Source organism: Oxyura jamaicensis, chromosome 23 (assembly GCF_011077185.1).
Source record: "Oxyura jamaicensis isolate SHBP4307 breed ruddy duck chromosome 23, BPBGC_Ojam_1.0, whole genome shotgun sequence".
In the NCBI taxonomy this organism is placed as follows: domain Eukaryota; kingdom Metazoa; phylum Chordata; class Aves; order Anseriformes; family Anatidae; genus Oxyura; species Oxyura jamaicensis.
In genome coordinates, this window is record NC_048915.1 from 5,387,187 (window position 1) to 5,405,061 (window position 17,875).

At 44.5% G+C, this 17,875-nt stretch overlaps 1 protein-coding gene across 12 annotated transcripts in view; it reads left to right on the forward strand.

Moving 5' to 3' along the window:
* Positions 1 to 17,875, forward strand: part of CSMD2 (CUB and Sushi multiple domains 2) — a 333,924-nt gene that overhangs the window by 230,932 nt on the left and 85,117 nt on the right. For all 12 annotated transcript variants that reach the window (XM_035345331.1, XM_035345329.1, XM_035345327.1 and 9 more), the window contains 7 exons: positions 2,881 to 3,050; positions 4,990 to 5,146; positions 5,537 to 5,728; positions 7,043 to 7,169; positions 11,904 to 12,106; positions 14,639 to 14,830; positions 17,334 to 17,472. In XM_035345331.1, the coding sequence (XP_035201222.1) occupies positions 2,881 to 3,050; positions 4,990 to 5,146; positions 5,537 to 5,728; positions 7,043 to 7,169; positions 11,904 to 12,106; positions 14,639 to 14,830; positions 17,334 to 17,472 (1,180 nt within the window). The remainder of the gene's footprint in view (positions 1 to 2,880; positions 3,051 to 4,989; positions 5,147 to 5,536; positions 5,729 to 7,042; positions 7,170 to 11,903; positions 12,107 to 14,638; positions 14,831 to 17,333; positions 17,473 to 17,875) is intronic.

Genomic DNA, 17,875 nt, shown 5'->3' on the forward strand with positions numbered 1-17,875 from the left:
GTGCAACCTTCACAAAGAAGGCATCCCAGCAAGAGCCAGGCTACTTTCTCAGTCTGTTGAGCTTTGCTGTTGACTCCTGCCATGCTGAATGCATTTCCCAGCACTGTTTAAAGCCTAGGTCGCAGGGCTGCATCATCCTGCTGTGACAAGCAGCCTCTTCAGGGCATGAATAATAATCAGGTTGCAGAGAAAGCTCATCAAGGGAACAGAAATCATAAAGAATCATAACATAGCTTGAATCTGATCCTCAGACATCCCTAAATGGACACAATGGCTTCCATTTTCCTAATATCCTACTGTAGATGGCTTTGAATTAGCATGTAGGTTTTATAATAATGGATTGAATTCCCCATCTGGTAGCAGGGTGACAGCTTTTTCCATGCTGCCCGCAGTTCAAGCCTGTGTGCTTGCCCTGTTAAAAAGGATACAGATGGAAACTGGGGACGTAGCCCCTCAGATCACAGATGTGTTTTTGCCAGAGAGCCCAGACACTTTATATTCAGTTCCTGTTCTAGATGGATCTGTATAGCAACAAGAGCAATCTTGTCCCTTGGCCAGGCCATCTCTCCAGGGCAGGAATGCCTCCCTGCTGACTGCTGCTTCAGACCAGGTGCCAAGTGCTGATGTCCCCAGCATCATCCCCGGGTAATCTGTGCTAAAGAGAGTGCCACAGAGACCAAGAGGGGAAGGAGAAAGTCACCTCAGAAGTACCTCCTCTCACCATGTCTGCTGCTGCTTCCTTATTTTACCTTCATCTTTCATCGGGAGAACCAGCAGAGGTAGCAGAGTCAGTGCAGAAAGCTATACATGCACCATGATGGTTTCCCTGAGATCCAGCAGCTTTGTATGCTGTGAAGGACCTGTGGAGACGAGGCAGAGCTAGCTAATCAGAAAAGCTGTTTTCAGGGCAAGTTGGAGCAACTCTCCCCAGTGGTGCATACAAAACACCAGGACTCAAAGGAGTAGCAAGCCAATGTTTTACAGCTGAAAATCTTTCAGGGTAAATAGGCCAAGAAAATGACGACTCATGGTTTGCTCATGTGGGAGCTAATCAGGGAGTAACAAAAATCCTAAACATAGGGTGGTTGCAGGACATATTTGCATATGCTAGGGGATTGTACGTCTGTGTAGCAAACGGGCTGCAGTGGCTCTAGCTGGGCTCATGCTCAGACAAGACAGTCACTGATGGCAAGAGGTGTCCTTGAAGGAGGACATCCTTGGGATGCCATTTTGCAAGTAGGCCCTCAAGCTGTATCTGAGTGTTGCAAACTTTTGCTTCCTCCCTTAGATAACAGCAGGTAAGAGCTAATTTCCATATTGTCCCATGAGCTCTGGGAAAGCTCAGTGCTATCACAGTACTACTGCTGCTTGCAATCAGATGCAGTTGAATATCTGTTCGCTACATCGTGTAGTGAGGACTGCATGTCCTTGCTACAAGCATTCCTATTATACTCACAGTGGCATGTTCATAGGAGAAAGAGATAGTGTCTTTAAAAGCTTGCAACCGAAGTACATAAAATAGGTAGGCGAATGTTGGTTCTTTCTATTTCCTGCAAGCCTTAAACCCAGATCTCATGAGATTCGAGATCGATTGAATCTCCAAAGCTGTCATTCTCCTCCTTCTCTAAGGAAGATCACTCTGCCTAGTTTTGTGTCTTACAAATCTCCCGACTTCAAATTTGACTCAAAAACAAATGTTGTTCGCACTACCCAGAGCAGAAAAGCAGAGAAGCCTTCCTAGAGGAATGTAATAGGATAGGGACAGGCGAGGGACAGATCGTAGTGAGTAACAGAGAGAAAGGAGTCTTTTTTCCCTCTTCCAGAACTGGTAAAACTGTAGCAATTTACAACCTGTCTCAGAACATAAACTCCCCCTCAGAAATGGGAGAAACAATTGCAGTAACATAAACTTTACCCCTGCCCTTCCAGTTCCCCGAGCAAGAGGTTGACAGGGATTCCTGCAGCAGCATGTCTTTCTCCATCCCCAGTCCCTTGTATTTTAAACAAGAAAGGTCAATTCTTTCTATGCCACAGAAAAACCCGAGCCCATTGTGGGACTTTGAGTGATGTGTTGGGAGGAAACAAACATGTAAATTAGAGCTAGTTTCTGAAACAGAGGGGCAAAAGGATTTCCAGTTTTCTCTCTTTTTCTAATGGGAATGGATGTAATTGTTAGCTGCAAAGCTGGGAAAAAAACAGAAGCAGGGAGCAAGGGGCAAGAGGTCCTTTAAAATATTGTCAGATGATGAACTGAAGAGCCAAGGGCAGAATTAACAACAAACAAGAGGAAATGTCAAATTTTGCCCTTTTCAGGAAATTGTTTTGGGGAAGATTTTCAAATTCACACATAGCTTTGTCGTTTGTAATTATTTTGGAGTTTCACCGAGCATTTCTTTCTGCACAGAGATCTACACTTGAGATGCCCAGGTACCAGCAGCCAGCTGTGTGCTGTGCTGGCTGTTAAAAGAATGCCGTTACAATTTTTATTTCCCATGTTAAGGTAGAAGTTGTAAAGGCATTTGTCTAAATAGCGTGGCAAAATATTTTAAATATTTCAATCTAATAATATTATTTTAATTTCCTTCTGGTTTATGGATCAGGAAGGATCACAAACACACATGCTTTTGAGCAGGTGGTGGCTTTCCATGGATTTTGACTTTCTGTGATGCAGTTTTCCCATCTGTACAAGGAGAGGATGTTAATCTCTGTAAAACACCTGAGGTTTAAGCATGATAGAGGTGCTAGTAAGTGCTGGGGTTTATTTCTTTGTTGTTTCACTAACTGCACTTGGAAATAGAGTTCATGGATATGTTAGCAGATGGGTATAGGAAGGAGTGAGCATCTGCGGTTATTAAAATGTGGTTTTGTGTTTTTATATAGCTGAATGTGGCTCATCTGTAACTGGAACTCAAGGTGTTCTGTTGTCCCCCAACTATCCAATAAACTATAACAACAACCATGAGTGCATCTACTCCATCCAGACGCAGCCAGGAAAGGGGATCCAGCTGAAAGCCAGGACTTTTGAACTGGAAGCAGGAGATGTCCTCAAGGTAATTCTTTTGTCTCTACTAATGAAGGGTAGTTCTGTAATGAGAGCAGGATCTGAAAGGGAAGTGATGTCCTAAAATTTTATCAGAGCTAGCTGTGACTAATCTCTGGAAAATGCCACCCAGGCAGTGCCAGCAGTGCAGTGGTAATCTCTGGAAGAGTCTTGTACTAGGAATTGGACTGACATCCCCCCAAAAGTCCTTCATATGGCTTCTGTAGCCAGTAGTCACTGCTGTGTCACTAAGTGCCTGACATGGCTGCTTTGAAGACAGCAGCAAGATTTCCTGGGTCAGACTGTTCCTAAGGCTAGGCAGCTGAGCTAGAATATTATCTGTGGGTATTCCCTCTAGTGCTAGAACAAGGTAGAAAGCTGATAGAGCTGTGAAACAATATATTCTAGCCCAGGGAAACTGTCTGATCAGCGTGAGTCACTGCTGTGCAATAGTTGGCTGCATTTAAAGCATATTCTATAATTTTAGGGAATGAGCACCTCTGAACTTCACGTGCTCATGGCAGTCCCTGGCAGCAGCACTAAGGCAGTAGTGAACATCCTGTGCTGTTCAGCCCAGCTGATTGTTTGAGGCTTCGCTCTGCTGATGAGTGTATAAACAGATTCTGTATCCTGTAAAAATGTGGGTATCTTTGTTGTATTGCTATACCTTCTGCTGCCGTCTTCCCTAAGATGCAGGGAAGGCTTCGGTCTTTGTTACACATATTGTGCCTTATTGTTTAGGTTACCAAGCATCTGTCTTAAATAGCAGAAGTAGTGGAAAGAGCCCATATGGCCTGAGAGAGGCTACTTTTATTTTTAGAGAGAAATACTTGGCCTCTGAGAGTGAGTAGATAGGCAAAGACAGGCTTTAACCCATCATCTTCAAATACCACGCAGAGCTACAGAAATTACACCAACTGTGTAGAAATATGCATTAATTTGGGTAAATAATGTAATAGATTTACTGGAATGCTAGAGGTCTTCCCCTTGTAGCTAAACTTCAGTTTTTTATCTGCACAGTTGTACAGTGGGAACTGTTGACACATGAGGGAGTGGGAGGTTTGTAGCATTATTTTTGTGTTTCTAGGAACCAAGGCTGAATCCCTGCAAAGAGGGTTTATTTAAATTCAAGCTCTTCAGCATTCCCGTACTCAGATTAATCTGCATTTACAAGTTTCAGGACGCTATATGGAAGGAGACAAATCCAGGCTGAGTTTCTATTAATCACAAAGAAGCGGTTTGGTAGGAAGCATTAATATTACAAGATGCGTGCTGCTGTGCTAAGCCATCTTCCCAAGAATGCCTCTGTCCTTCTTTAAGTGCCATACTTCTGCACTGTGAGATAGGTGTAATCCACATATTTGCAACTCACAGGATGACTAGAAAGAGAGAGATTTCCTGCTAATGCAAAGAACATAGTTGTGAAAGAAATTATTTCCTCTAACAGGTTTGTCTTCAACTTTTCTTCTACTCCTGAGGAAAGTTACTGTCAATCTCTATTAGTGAGAAGTTGTTCTTTATCCTCATAAGACAATCATCCTATCCAAAAGAAAATATATATATATATATATTTTTAATAATAGTAGTGGGGTCAAGACACATCCATGAGTCACTCAGGAAGAAAGGTGTGTTTTTTTTTTCTTTTGTTTTGTTTGTTTGTTTGTTTGTTTGTTTCCCAGAAGCTGTGCTGCAGCTTTGGAAAGAGAGCTTCGTTCAGAAAACACAGCCCTGAGTGCGGCATAAGTTCAGGTGTACGGGGAGGGATGCGTGTCCTCCAGGGCATGAATCCTGCTCCTCAAACAAACAGCATCATCAATGCTCATCAAGTCAGATTCTTAATGGGAGTAATTTCACTGGCTCCAAATGAGCTGTTCTCAGTCATGGAGGATTTGACCCATGAAGTAGCAAATAAAGGATGTTTTCCAGTATGTGTTTCTTGTTCCTCCCAGGTCTATGATGGCAGCAATAGCTCTGCTCGCCTGCTGGGTTCCTTTAGTCGCTCTGAAATGCTTGGCACCAGCATAAACAGCACTTCCAGCAGCATGTGGCTTGAGTTCATCACCAACAGCGAGAACACGAGTAAAGGCTTTGAGCTGCAGTTTTCTAGTAAGTCTTGGGCCCATATGCCTGTGAGATGCGAATCTGAGGTGTAGTTGGGTATCCTTGTGTTACAGTTGCACGAGCAGAGAAAATGGTCCTTTCTATAAAGATCTTGGGGTCTAAAGAGGAATCAGAGTGGGGGAGATGAATTATGCCAGCGAGCCTTTTCTGTTGTGAATGAGGCAGTGGCAATACAGAAACTTCCACTTGCAGCTGAGATATCAGATCCCTGGGATCTCTTTCCAATCTCAATCAAAAAATACAATTCTCCATATGGTGTTTCTTTTTTCCAACAGAGCATTTTTCTTAAGAGGAAAACAGTTAATATAATCTTGTGCTAATGGCTTCTGGCTGTTAAATACATGAGGAAAGCTGATGCTGTTTCTCCTGCTCCAGGTTTTGAACTCATCAAATGCGAGGACCCTGGCATCCCGCAATTTGGCTACAAGGTCCACGATGAAGGACACTTTGCTGGCAGCTCTGTATCCTTTAATTGCGACCCTGGCTATACACTGCGAGGCAGCAGGGTGCTGGTCTGTCTGACTGGGGAGCGGAGAGCTTGGGATCAACCCCTGCCAACCTGTGTAGGTGAGACAACTCTTGCTTTTAACAACTCCTCTGACAAGTGCTTTGCTCGTGGGCATTGCTCTGAGTGCCCTTTCTTTCTCTTTAGCTAATACACGTGACATTATCTCTGGTATTGATTGCAGTCATCTACATCAAAAAAGATAAGGATCCTGTGTAAGGCATCTTCAGATTGAGAGCACCGATAGCTGCAAAACTTCTACAAGCAGTTTTAACATGAAACACTGTGCTCTGAGCACAGATTTGACAAGGTTTTGTGCTTTGCTGCAAGGAGACTACTGCTTTCTCAGTCCTTGTCCTTTAACTTGTACGTGTTAAACAGAGTGGCGCTTTATGATAATGGCAGACTTCAACGTGTGTCCTGGCATTTGACAGTTCAAAGTCATGTTTATTTGAGAGCTACATGACATCTGATCCCAGTTTCTCAGACATTTTAATTCCCTTAGTCTTCTTTTTGTTAAGTCCTGAGTTCCCCTTTACCTATAACTCTCCAGCAGAATATCTTTTCGCGTGGAAAAGTCATTTATTAAATTTTGTATATCTAATGAAATGCTGCTGGTCTGTTACATGACAATGACGTGCTTAGCTAGTGTTTCCCAGGGCATGTTCAAGTTCTTAGAGACTTACGCCTCTGATCTCAGCAACCAGCAGGCTGCTTCCGTGGTCGTAAGTGGTGTGCTCAGACATTGGCATTCTGAATTCTCCCAGAAGTTAGAACCTTTATGCTGCAAGTCCGCTGAATTTCAGCTTTGCGTGTTGAGGTGAAAAGACAAATTTCTGTGATTAATCCATCTTCCTAACCTTTACCCTATTAGCTGAATATACATGTGACTGGTCATGTCTGCATGAACATGTGGAAACTTAACAGAATTTTAATGGACATATTTTGAAAACATATTGAAAAATCCTCTCACTGAGGTTCAGGTAGCGGACATACCTATATTGGCTCCTTGCCTTTATCACACTCATGAATCATTAAGGCTTCTTGCAGATGCAATGAGAACTGAGCTTTCACCCCAAGCATGAATCAGGGAAAGCCAGGATGCTGGCAGGCTCTGCCTTTATTCACTGTGAAGCCAAAAAGGTGGAGGGAAGCTTTGACAACATGTCAGATTTTAGGAACATGCAGAGAAGTGCAGTTATTCTGCTGACTCACTGTTTTAGCTGAATTAAATGACTCTCCTTATCTTTGGCTAGTAAGCTCTAAGAATCTCTTCAGATGGGAAGAAATTCTCTGTTGTATCGATAGGATGAGTGTTGCATTGTTGCCAAGAGCCATATGTCGTGAATCTTCTCACTAACCCATGTGTTTTTCAGCTGAGTGTGGGGGTACTATCAAAGGAGAGTCGTCAGGACGGATACTGTCTCCCGGATACCCCACACCCTACGATCATAATCTGAATTGCATTTGGACAATAGAGGCAGAAGCTGGCTGCACAATAGGGTGAGTTGAAGGTTTTCGCTCCTGGTTTTTACAGTTGGTTTTTGTTTGTTTGTTTTATGCAATTCTTCAGAGTGGAGATGGTTTACTCAGTGCTTTCCTGACCTGAGGTCAGAGCTAGCAGAAAGGTTTAGTAACTTCTTGTCATTGGGTTTCCAATGCACGAGCAGCTTCCCGTTGAATTGTCCTTTTTTTTTTTTAATTCACAGAATCACAGAATTTCTAGGTTGGAAGAGACCTCAAGATCATCGAGTCCAACCTCTAACCTAACACTAACAGTCCCCACTAAACCATATCCCTAAGCTCTACATCTAAACGTCTTTTGAAGACTTCCAGGGATGGTGACTCCACCACCTCCCTGGGCAGCCTGTTCCAATGCCTCACAACCCTTTCAGTAAAGAAGCTCTTCCTAACATCTAACCTAAAACTCCCCTGGCGCAACTTTAGCCCAATTCTTCTCTAAGAGTTCCTAAAGATTCCTGGAGGACAAAGTAGGCATGCAACCCTGTCCTCTGTTCCTCCCCCAAAGTGTAGGAGATTGCCTCATCCAAAGACTGCTTCAGCGAATGAACTTTACCCACACTTTACTCACATGCGTAATCCTAGCCACTTCTCTGAGGGTACACAAATGAGCAGAACTATAGGCTCGTGTTTGCAGGATCAGCCAGAGGCTTGGAAGGGGCCAGGACTGAAAGGAAATGATGCCAGGCAATAGTATGGTAATACACCTTGTGACCCTTCCTTTGTCATTAGAGATGAAAGCTCTCTTCTTCTCTTCCTTTATTTGGCAGCTCAAAAAGAATAGATGATCTCTGGGTAGTTGAGAGAGCACATTTTCAGCAAGTTCATTTTTATGGTAATCCATTGGAAAAATAATCCTCTTCACGCATGATGCAATTGTATAAAGCCCTCATTTATAACTTACATTAAAATTAATCACCAAAGCTTTTTGAATAAAGCTGTATCTGCACAGAAGGAGGGGAAGGAAAGGAAGGAGAGAGAGGCAGAAAAATCAGTCTGTCCATTATTGCCATGAAAGTTAAAGAGCTGTACTTTGAGAGGAGGATTAATCGTGTCCATGTGCAAACACAAGCGTGCACACGCACACAAAATTGCAACTGAACTGACTTGGCTTGCCTATGAGGCTAGGGAGAGAAATAGGATGGAGAAGCAGGAGGGTGTGCTGGAAAATGAATGGCGTTGCCTTCAAGTCCTGCTTGCACAGCTGAGAGCAGTGAATATACGGTTAGGAGCGGCAGTGGCGATCTGTTGCGTGGCGGTGATCTCAGTATCACGAGAGGGTTTATTGATGCTGCCAGCCCCAGCCTAACGAATGGTGCTGTATGGACAGGCTCTGTTTTTCACAGTCTCATCGAGAAATACGAGTGAAAACATCTGGCTGTTCCAGTTTTCTTCTACGGCATGTAACATTTAGCAGCTTTTATGTTTGGGAACCCTCTCCTGGCTAGCGGGTGGCGGTGGGGAGCCCTGCAAACTGCTGGTAGCATCAAGGACCTGCAGCTTCAGCGTTACCACGCGGTGGGGACATCAGAGCATGGTGCTGTCAGACTGCCTTCTGCTGCAGCCCTCTCCGGATGGGAGCTCAGCAGCTTGCACGGAGCCAAGCTGGGAAACGGGCTCGGGCAGGAGGTGGCAGCAGGAGGGACCCCCAGGCCGGTCAGACAGTTTGTGGGGTGCCTTCTGGAGGGCTGGGGCAGAGTGGTTTTGCACAGGTCATGCAGATCATCAGTGCAGAGCTGGCCTCTCCTCCACCTTGCTAAGGTGGGAGAAGTTGCCCCCTCTCTCTCTATATATATGCTAGAGGGCAGCTTGTATATATATGCACATATATTCCTAATTTGCTTTTAGCTGCATTTTCTTGCATGTAATTGGGATTGTCAGAGTGTCTCCATTGTCTGCTAAGTCAGTTGTTCTGTCTTGTCTTAAATTAAGCCCTGCTGGGAATGGAGTCAGGCTGATAGAAAAAATGTGCTGTTTGGTTACAGATGTGCTTTTTGAATAGATTGATTTGCTCCAGAGATCACCAGTTTTCTTAATAAAATCAGCTATCCCAGCAGACTCCTCAACCAGCTGGTGTCAAGCAACTTGTGTCATCTGGTTATATTCCTAAGGTGTTCTCCTCGTTGGTAAAGCCTGCAAGCAACTTGCTTACTAGAAGTAAATGAGGGAAGGGAGCTGCTGGAGGCAGCAGTTAGCCTCGGTCCCTCGGCAGGGTGTTGGTGAGCTCCCAGGTGTCCCCCATCCTGGGTCAGTCTCTGCCAGCATCTCCATTTCCCTGTTTCTGAGGTCTTCAGCAGTGAGTTTTCCCTGGCAATTCTGGCCAACTAGCTCTGGTTAGCCTGAGAGCAAACATCATCAGGCCAAGGCACCTGTGGAGAGCAGCTCTGCTATGATCCATTCTTATTTTCCTTGAGGTTTTTTTATTTGTTTTTTAAATGCAAGGTCTCTGCTAGGTAGATTTATGATTCAGCTCTTTTGGTTTCTGTCGGATTCCATGGATGTCATTTTGTTGCTGAGTGCATTGCAGTGTTTGGCTTTTTTTCCTTTTTTTTTTTTTTTCTTTTCATGCTTCTACCTTATTTATTTGTTTGCCCTGGATAAATGGGAAAGCAGCCAAGCAAATGCTTTCTTGTTCTCTTCTGAGGGCTGCCAGGGTTTTAAGCCCAGTACCTGATTGTTTTATTTTTGCAGCTTTTCTCAGTACAGTTTATAGATCTCTGCCCCTGTTTCGGAGTGGCATGCCTGGAGTTACCCACGTTAGCCTGATTGCAGCATGTCGGGTGGTATTTCCCCCAGTGCTAATGTGGCAATGAGAAACAGAGGTGACTGAATGGCTTCTCGTCGGCTGACATTTTAAGTGCAGGAGTGGAAAGGACTGATCCCTGGTGTATCGCAGCAGCCTTTAGTTGATAACTCCCTTGGTGGTAACAGTAGTAATGACAGTATCTCGTGGTGGTACTTCTTGTCTTGGAAGATCCAAAAGCTCCTTGTGAAGTCTGGATTTGTGTGGCAGCTGCTTTACATCCTTCCACAACAGAGGTTGTTTTGGAGAGAAGTGCAGCACGGCATTGCCCCAGCCCAGGGTGGGAAGTGAGGAGCATCCCAATGGGGGTTGTGCTGCAACCAAGTTTTTCCCATCCTGGGCACCACCAGGGCACTTCTGTTCTCCTCCCACCCAGCCAGGTCCATCACTGACACAGGCTCTGCAGTGAGTTTCGTCACCAGGACGACTCCTGGCAGCATCTTGGACTTTCTCTGGGGAATTTTCTGTGGAAGTGTCAAACAGGCAGAGCCCTGGTTGAGTTTAAAAGCAGGAAAAAGCAGAGCTCCGAGTAGCACTTGCTGCAGGCGGTTGTGTGCCAAGGAGCATTTGATGCAGATGCTGAAGACTTTGCAGCCCTCTCCAGGGCAGACCAAACTATAATGTACACACGGTAAGGAAACACAATCTGCATTCAGAGCATTGTAATAAACACCTCATGGAGAGCAGAGTGTAATTTCACCGCCAGCCACCAGCTTCTTAGTTTCTGTTTTCTCTCCCTTCCCTTCCTATTGTGTATTTTGGAGAGCTGGCTCATGCTGACTCTTCTCCTTTATGTCTTACTGAAGTTATTCTGTTAGCTGATCTGAATAGAGCTTTTCAATATCCAAAACTTTGTAAAATGTGTAAAAATCCTTTTCCATGTCAGCCACTTTGCTCCTCTCACATGCTTCAATGCAGCATTCAGAATTTGCACTTGCCATCTCCCCCCAGCACACACTCCTTTCTGCCCTTTTTTTATTAACCTCTGGGGCACCTAATACCCTGGTGAGGGTTTCTTTTCCAGCATTGTGCTATTTTAAATAAGAGTGGTGCTTGTTTTCCTTTCCATTTTTTCCCCTGATATACAAGATTAGCTTGGTGCCAGGAGCAAATTCTTTGATCTGAGAGCAAGTAACAAAAATCGATGCATTTTATCAGTAGATGCTGGCCCTTGACAAAAAGCCGTTCCTTGTAGGACACAAAAAAAGGAAAAGGACAGCCAAGGTGATTGCTGTGTGCAACACAGGGACAAAGTGTGAACTGCATGAATATACATCAGTTGTCTGAAGGGACCTTAGCACATTTACTGCTAATTTTCCTTTTAGAGTAAGTTTCTCAATACTTCCATGTTTATTTGTAATAGAGCCCCGTAAAACCAAGGACAAAGCCCGTCCTCCTCTTCACAGCTTCTGTGCCTCCCTGCTGCAGGTTGCTGGTGTGTCCTTGACTGAGCCTTTTGTCTGTGTGACAGCTACTCACTGTAATGGCTGAGCACCTTCAGTGCCAAACCAACGGCGATCTTCCAGCTGGGGATTTCTCTGCTGCTCGTGGTTGGCTTTTGGACCTTCACTACTCAAGATTTTTAGGGGAGATTAGTAATTTGGTTTCCTTAGGGAACAGCACAAAGGACACAGCTTTTCAGAAAGCACTAGCATCCATGACTCAGTTGTTTTCTGGTTTTGGATGTGTTTTAACTAGGGTGGTATCCCACTAAAAGATCTTGTTTTTTATAGACTGACTAAGTTCGTTAGAGGGCTAAAATACTTTGTCTGAGGTGGGTGACAGATAACAGGAAAGAACACACTCAGTGGGCTGAGGTACTTTAGGCTGGTTGCAAGCACCTTTGTAACCCTTCCATGGGAGAAGGCAGAGCTTAGTTTGTGGTGTGACCTCCAGTTCTTTCTGCCACACAGGCTCCATTTCATGGTTTTCCACACTGAGGAGTTCCACGACGTGCTGAGGATCTGGGATGGTCCAGTGGAGAACGGAATCCTCCTAAAGGAGATGAGTGGGTCCAGCTTACCCAGCGATGTCCACAGTACTTTCAATTCCGTCATCCTTCAGTTCAACACAGATTTCTTCACAAGCAAGCAGGGCTTCGCTGTTCAGTTTTCAGGTAGGTTTTACGTTCTTTCCTCAGCATTGTCCAAACCTGGCTTTACTGATAAGTGATTTCAAGGGTCCATCTATGAAGTACTACTGGCGGTAAGTTTGTGACATTGTATTGGACTCAACAGCAGGAACTATGCAGTCTTCCAGCCATTTGTGCTCTACTGCATTTGCATCTCTTCAAATAGAGAAAACTCATGTATTTTGTCCTTGCAATGCAGTTAAATTCTCTGCTCCCCTCTGCTACAGTCACCTTCACAGTGGTGAACTTGGCAGCAAAATGCAAAGCAGTTCTTTGTGGAGTACTCAATAGGAATTACAGATATTTTCCATCATGTTCTCACTCAGTCCCTTAGAGACACCAACACACAGGCAGCTTCCCCCAGGCTTTCTGAGAGCAGTTGGTCAGTGGGCTCTGAAAACCAAGTCTGTTTAAAATCCCTCAAATTGGATCCCCTTAGATGCAGATCCCCAGAAGCTCTAGTTGCTGTAGGGATGTCATTGCAAGCAGCAGCACCATGTGTAATGCAACTGCAGTCTGTCATTGCCTAAGTCCTGATGGTCATTACCAAAGACCTGGCCTCGCAAGTACATTTATTTCAGTTATATTAGGGTGATGCATTTCAGTATTCTCACAGAGGTTTCCAGGATGCAGGAGGCCTTCACTGACGTGTCCAGTAACCAACCAGGCAGATGCCCATTTTGGAGATGGTAGAAAATAGCTCAGGGAACAATGGGTGAGCAATGATACCACTTTTCTGTGACTCAGACATAACAAAGCAGCAGAGCCCATTCTCTGTCTCCCAAGTTTTTGCCTATAGCGCATAGCATGGCCTGGAGAGCAGGCCAGCTCTTTGGGAAGAGTTTGCACTGGCACGAGACCTTCTTGGATAACCATGACAGAGGGAGGGCTTTGCTACTGAGCACAGCTCTGCCTTCTTCACTCTTTGCCAGGCTTGTGTCGCAGCCTGCCAGCAAAGACCAGGATGGGCTGCTAACTTGCCTTATCTTCAGTTGCACAGAAAGAGAGAGAGGGATTTCCTCTGCCTCTTTTAAGAAGGGCTTGCTATAAACTGGCTAGGTGTAATGGACTCATATCAATGTAGCAGGAAATAAGCTCTGCTCGGCTACCTGATACAGAGCTGGTCTTTATTGAACGCTTCTGTTCAAAGCCTTTGTTCACAAGGTGTGACTAAGTAGTCAGCCCTAAGCTCAGAAGTATACAATTTTGGATCTTGTGAACTTTAATGATCTATATATAAGCTTGCAAAACTTCTGTTACTCCAGGACTTTCCCTGCTGTTAAATAACAGTAGTGTTGACAGGCCGTGAGCTCAGCCAGCAGAGAAGCTGTGCTGCCTGCCCCCGCTGAGAAGGTGCTCAGGGAGGGAGGCTGGGAGACCAACGGGGGCCGTTCGATACCTCCGAGGGACATGGCAGCGAGGCTGGGAGGGCAACACGTGTATTTCTGAAAGGTCAGGCTTGATGCTTCCCAGGGCTAAAGGCTAAATTCTCCTCCCACTCAGGGGAAGTGAAAAGTGCTAGCAGATTAGTGTATTTTGCAGCATGCATCTGACAAAGAATTCTATAAAAATGCCATGTAAGATCAGTGGATGCCTGGACTTATTAAGTAAACATGCCTGTGCACAATTATACATCAAACTTGCACTCTGTGTAGTGCACTTGAACTTGCTGCTCCCCAGAGCCTTTACCAGCTGGCCTGGCAGATGCTCAGTGCAAAGTAAAAGCCAGTTATTGTGCATGTGGCAACTTTAAGAGATACCAAAGGGGGAAGGATGGAGAATGAAGTCGTTGCTTGGGTATCTGCTTAAGGACAGAGCTTAAGTACAGCCAGCGCTTGGCATCTGCAGTGTGAATCTGGTTTATCTCCCTTCCTCTCTTCCTTGCCGTCCTCTGCAAATGAGTCAAGATGGAAATAGGAGGAAATGGAGCCTTCTTGATGGGGTGGTAGCTTGGGACTTGGAACAGCCAGGAACCAGACTGCAGTGTGCCATGGATCTCCTCCATTGTTTATGGCAAATGCAGTAGTCTTTCCCTGGTGTGGCTTTGTTTCACCACTGGAAATGATACTCCTTCCTTCTGCAGAGAAAACACTGGGTTAAGTATGCTAAAAATAAACAGTTGTAAGATATTAGAGCAACAAGGGTTTGGTTCAGGCTGAAATTAGGATGTGAAGGAGCTAAGGTTGTATCTGATCCATTTCTGGAAATCAATGTCTTTAAGAAGTGAAAGTCTCTGCTGGAGAGACCAGTGTGGGGAGGACGGAAACTTCATAAAGTTCTTGTAATCAATCATCTGCAAAATATTTTGCAATTATGTATTCAAAGAACTAGCAGATGTGTTTCAGGTAAATCTATGGCAAATTGGGAAGGAACTTTGAAATTTTAGGATGACATGTAGTATGTTGAAAGTGGCTGCAAATAAGATGCTTCATTTTTTGATGAAGCAAGAAAGGTATAAGCTGAGAGGAAATTCTGCAAGCCTGTGTTAAATATATATATATTTTTAATGCTCTTCAGTTTCCACTGCCACTTCCTGCAATGACCCAGGGATTCCTCAGAATGGGAGCCGGAGTGGTGACAGCAAAGAGGCAGGCGACTCCATCGTCTTCCAGTGTAATCCAGGATACGCTCTGCAAGGGGAGGCCAAAATCACTTGTGTGCAGATTGAGAACAGATTTTTCTGGCAGCCAGACCCTCCCTCCTGCACAGGTATGAGCAAGCATCCATCCTACCATTGAACTGGCTTCCCTGCCCAGTTTCACTGCAGTACTTCTGTATGCAAAGGGGATGAGTCCCACCTGGTTTGAAGAGGTGTGCAGCAGGGTGCATATATCTCAGCCATCTCACAGAACTACTTTGGGGGTTTGTCCCTGGACTGTCTGGGACAATAAGAATCTAGTTCATGCTGGAAGCTCATAGGACATCCTGCAGTATAAGTGGTATTATTTAACTTGACAAGTCAAAATTAAAGACTTCTTTAAAAACTCAGGTTGGTAGAGAGGACTGGGGTCATGGGTTAATAATTTCTGCATGAGAAGACAACAAATTCTGTCACAAGAAAGAACTATCTGACATTCTTCTTGAGCTCATAAAGCAATAAAAGAAACTCATAAGGGTTTTTTCATATGTCAAGAACAAAAAAATATTCACGCTAAGAACACAGGAGCAATAAACATCAAATTTGCTGTCCCTTTAAATGCTAGCCACCAATTATTTACCCTGTAACTTTCATCCCTTCTTGTGCAATGTTTTTATCCCTAGCAATGAAAATTAGTTAATTGTGTTTCTAACATCTGATTTAATGCCAGCTAGGAAGCTTTTGCAGCATGCATAGGATTTATTCTCCCTGCAGGATGACTTGGTGTTTTCTGAATGACTGTCCTGATGATCGAGTGTGGCACCCCTTCAGCCTGATGGAGACAGTCCTTTTAGTTTTCCCGGAGCTATATTTAAGTCATATCATTGCATGTCATGCCCATCTTGTCATTCTCCTGTTGAGCTTTCTTTCACACCAGAAGCTGGGCTCGCAGTCCTTTTCAGAGCTGCATAGCCAGTGCCTTAATCTAGGTGTGGGATGAATTCTCATGGGTCATCCTTACTGCAGGCAATTTGACTTGGAGATACCGTGTTGGGTCCTTTTGGAACAGAGGCCTGGCAATCTTGTTTTAGGAGACGTAATCTCTTTGATAGGCTGCAGAAAGCTGAAAGCAATGTCTCGCTTCTTCCCTCCCTTCAGTGGCAAAGGATTGGGAGAAATGATCAGTAGCCAGGTAATACTCGTTTTATAGTAACTGGTATAGGAACAGGCCACATAGTGAGAGCTGACTGGGAAAATGGGGTTTAGCTAAAGGCTTGGATTAGATGGCTGTGCTTAGCATTTCAGATATATTTTCACACCTTTTTTTGTACAGCTTCTGCACTCCCTAAACAACGTGGGCTCAACTGACATGTCTGTTGAAATAACCACCAGAGATTTTGGGGCATTTGAAATCTGGATCCTGACCCAACTCCAAATAGCTGACTTGAAACCAGCTTCTAGTTCAAATCATTTGGAGATTATGGGTGGGATTTTCAAAGAAATCAGAGTGTTGAACAGTCATCTCCCTTATGCTTTTCAAAAATGAGTCTTTAGTTTCTTCTAAATTTTCCCCTGACATTAGTATGGAAGAAGAATGCTCCCTGAAGGCTAATGGACACAGTGCTTGTTGTTCTTCCAAGTTATTTGTGCATGACCTTCAGATAAACTCTTCAGTGGTCTGTGCTGTGATTTCCTTGCCTGTTCAAGAGGGATGGAAGTTCTTGCTGCCTGCAGTATCCTGCAACTGGCCTTGACTGAAGTGGTAGTTTTTGGGCCTTGGAGAAGGATCTCTAGTTTACTCTCTGATGTGATCTTCCTAGTACAGCCCAGCAAAATTTTACCTGTTATCTGGAGGTTCTTGTGTATTTGCAAGGAGGGCTTTAGAAACGCCCACAGCATGTACACTCACACTCCTCTGTGAAAGAGCCTTCCAACATTGGTTCTCTTAGTTCTGTCCCAAACTACTTCATTTCCCACACGGTGTTTGCATTGCTTTGGGCTGGTTAGTGTCGAACACCTGCATTCAGTGCAGACTGTGCTTCCTTCTCTTACCCCATCCCAAATCTGGGAGGATTGATCTGAGCAATGGGGAATTTTTAGAGCATCGACCCTCATGAAGAGACTGCAGAAAGGCTGACAGTAATAAATCAATCATGAGTATTCGCCACAGTGGACACAGATGCAGGCAGTTTCAGCCTCAAATAAGTAATAATTGATTTTTCAATCAGCTTGGCATTTAACGTGTTGGCGGCTGTAATAAACGCGAACAAATCATTAGTACCAGACAACATGTTTTCACTTTCTTAGCAACAGTCCAGACTTTGACGAGGAGTTGCCTAAATAAATGCAACAAAAGCATCTCTCTCTCCTTCTGGTTACTCATATATCTCATGAGGATTGTAATTGCATCCCTAGTTGTCATTTTCTGTTTTTTCCCGTCTGGAAGAACAGAACCCTCATTTCTGTTAGGGCTGCTACAAACTCTTGCAATACGTATCTTTTAACATTTGACAACCTTGCAAACTGCCTCTCTGTCCCCTTATCTATCCACCTTTCTCTTTTTTTTCCTCCCTTCCTGCTATTTTTAAAGTTTCTCTAAGACAAAGCCTCATCCCTTTGCTTGATTGCCTTTAGCTCCCTGTGGAGGTATCTTGACAGGACCAGCAGGAGTGATCTTGTCCCCGCAGTACCCAGAGCCCTACCCACCGGGGAAGGAGTGTGACTGGAAGCTGACCGTCTCTCCTGACTATGTCATTGCCTTGGTATTTAATATGTACGTACCTGAGAGCTGTTTGGGTCCCCTTCTGTGGCTGCATGTGGGGATGGGGAGGGCGTCCCAGCTCTGGGGCACAGCCTGGGTGAACAGGTCCACCTGTGGGTCATTACCTGGAGAAACCAAACTGAACCTGGTAGGACTGGCCCTGTAGTCCTCAGTAATCTGTTCCCAAATGTTATCTTAATTTGGGAGAATGTGCACATATTTAACTGCAGCTCCTCCCTGATAGGTGCATGGCTTTTAAAGAACATGTCCATGTAACTAGAAGAAGATAGGAAACCCCCATGACCTCACAGGACATAAGATGAGATGCTCTGGACTGCATCACTGGTCCTTGATTCCTTACATAAGGAATGGAGATAGAAATGTCCTGTGCTTAGGGGAAGAGCTGCCTGGGGGC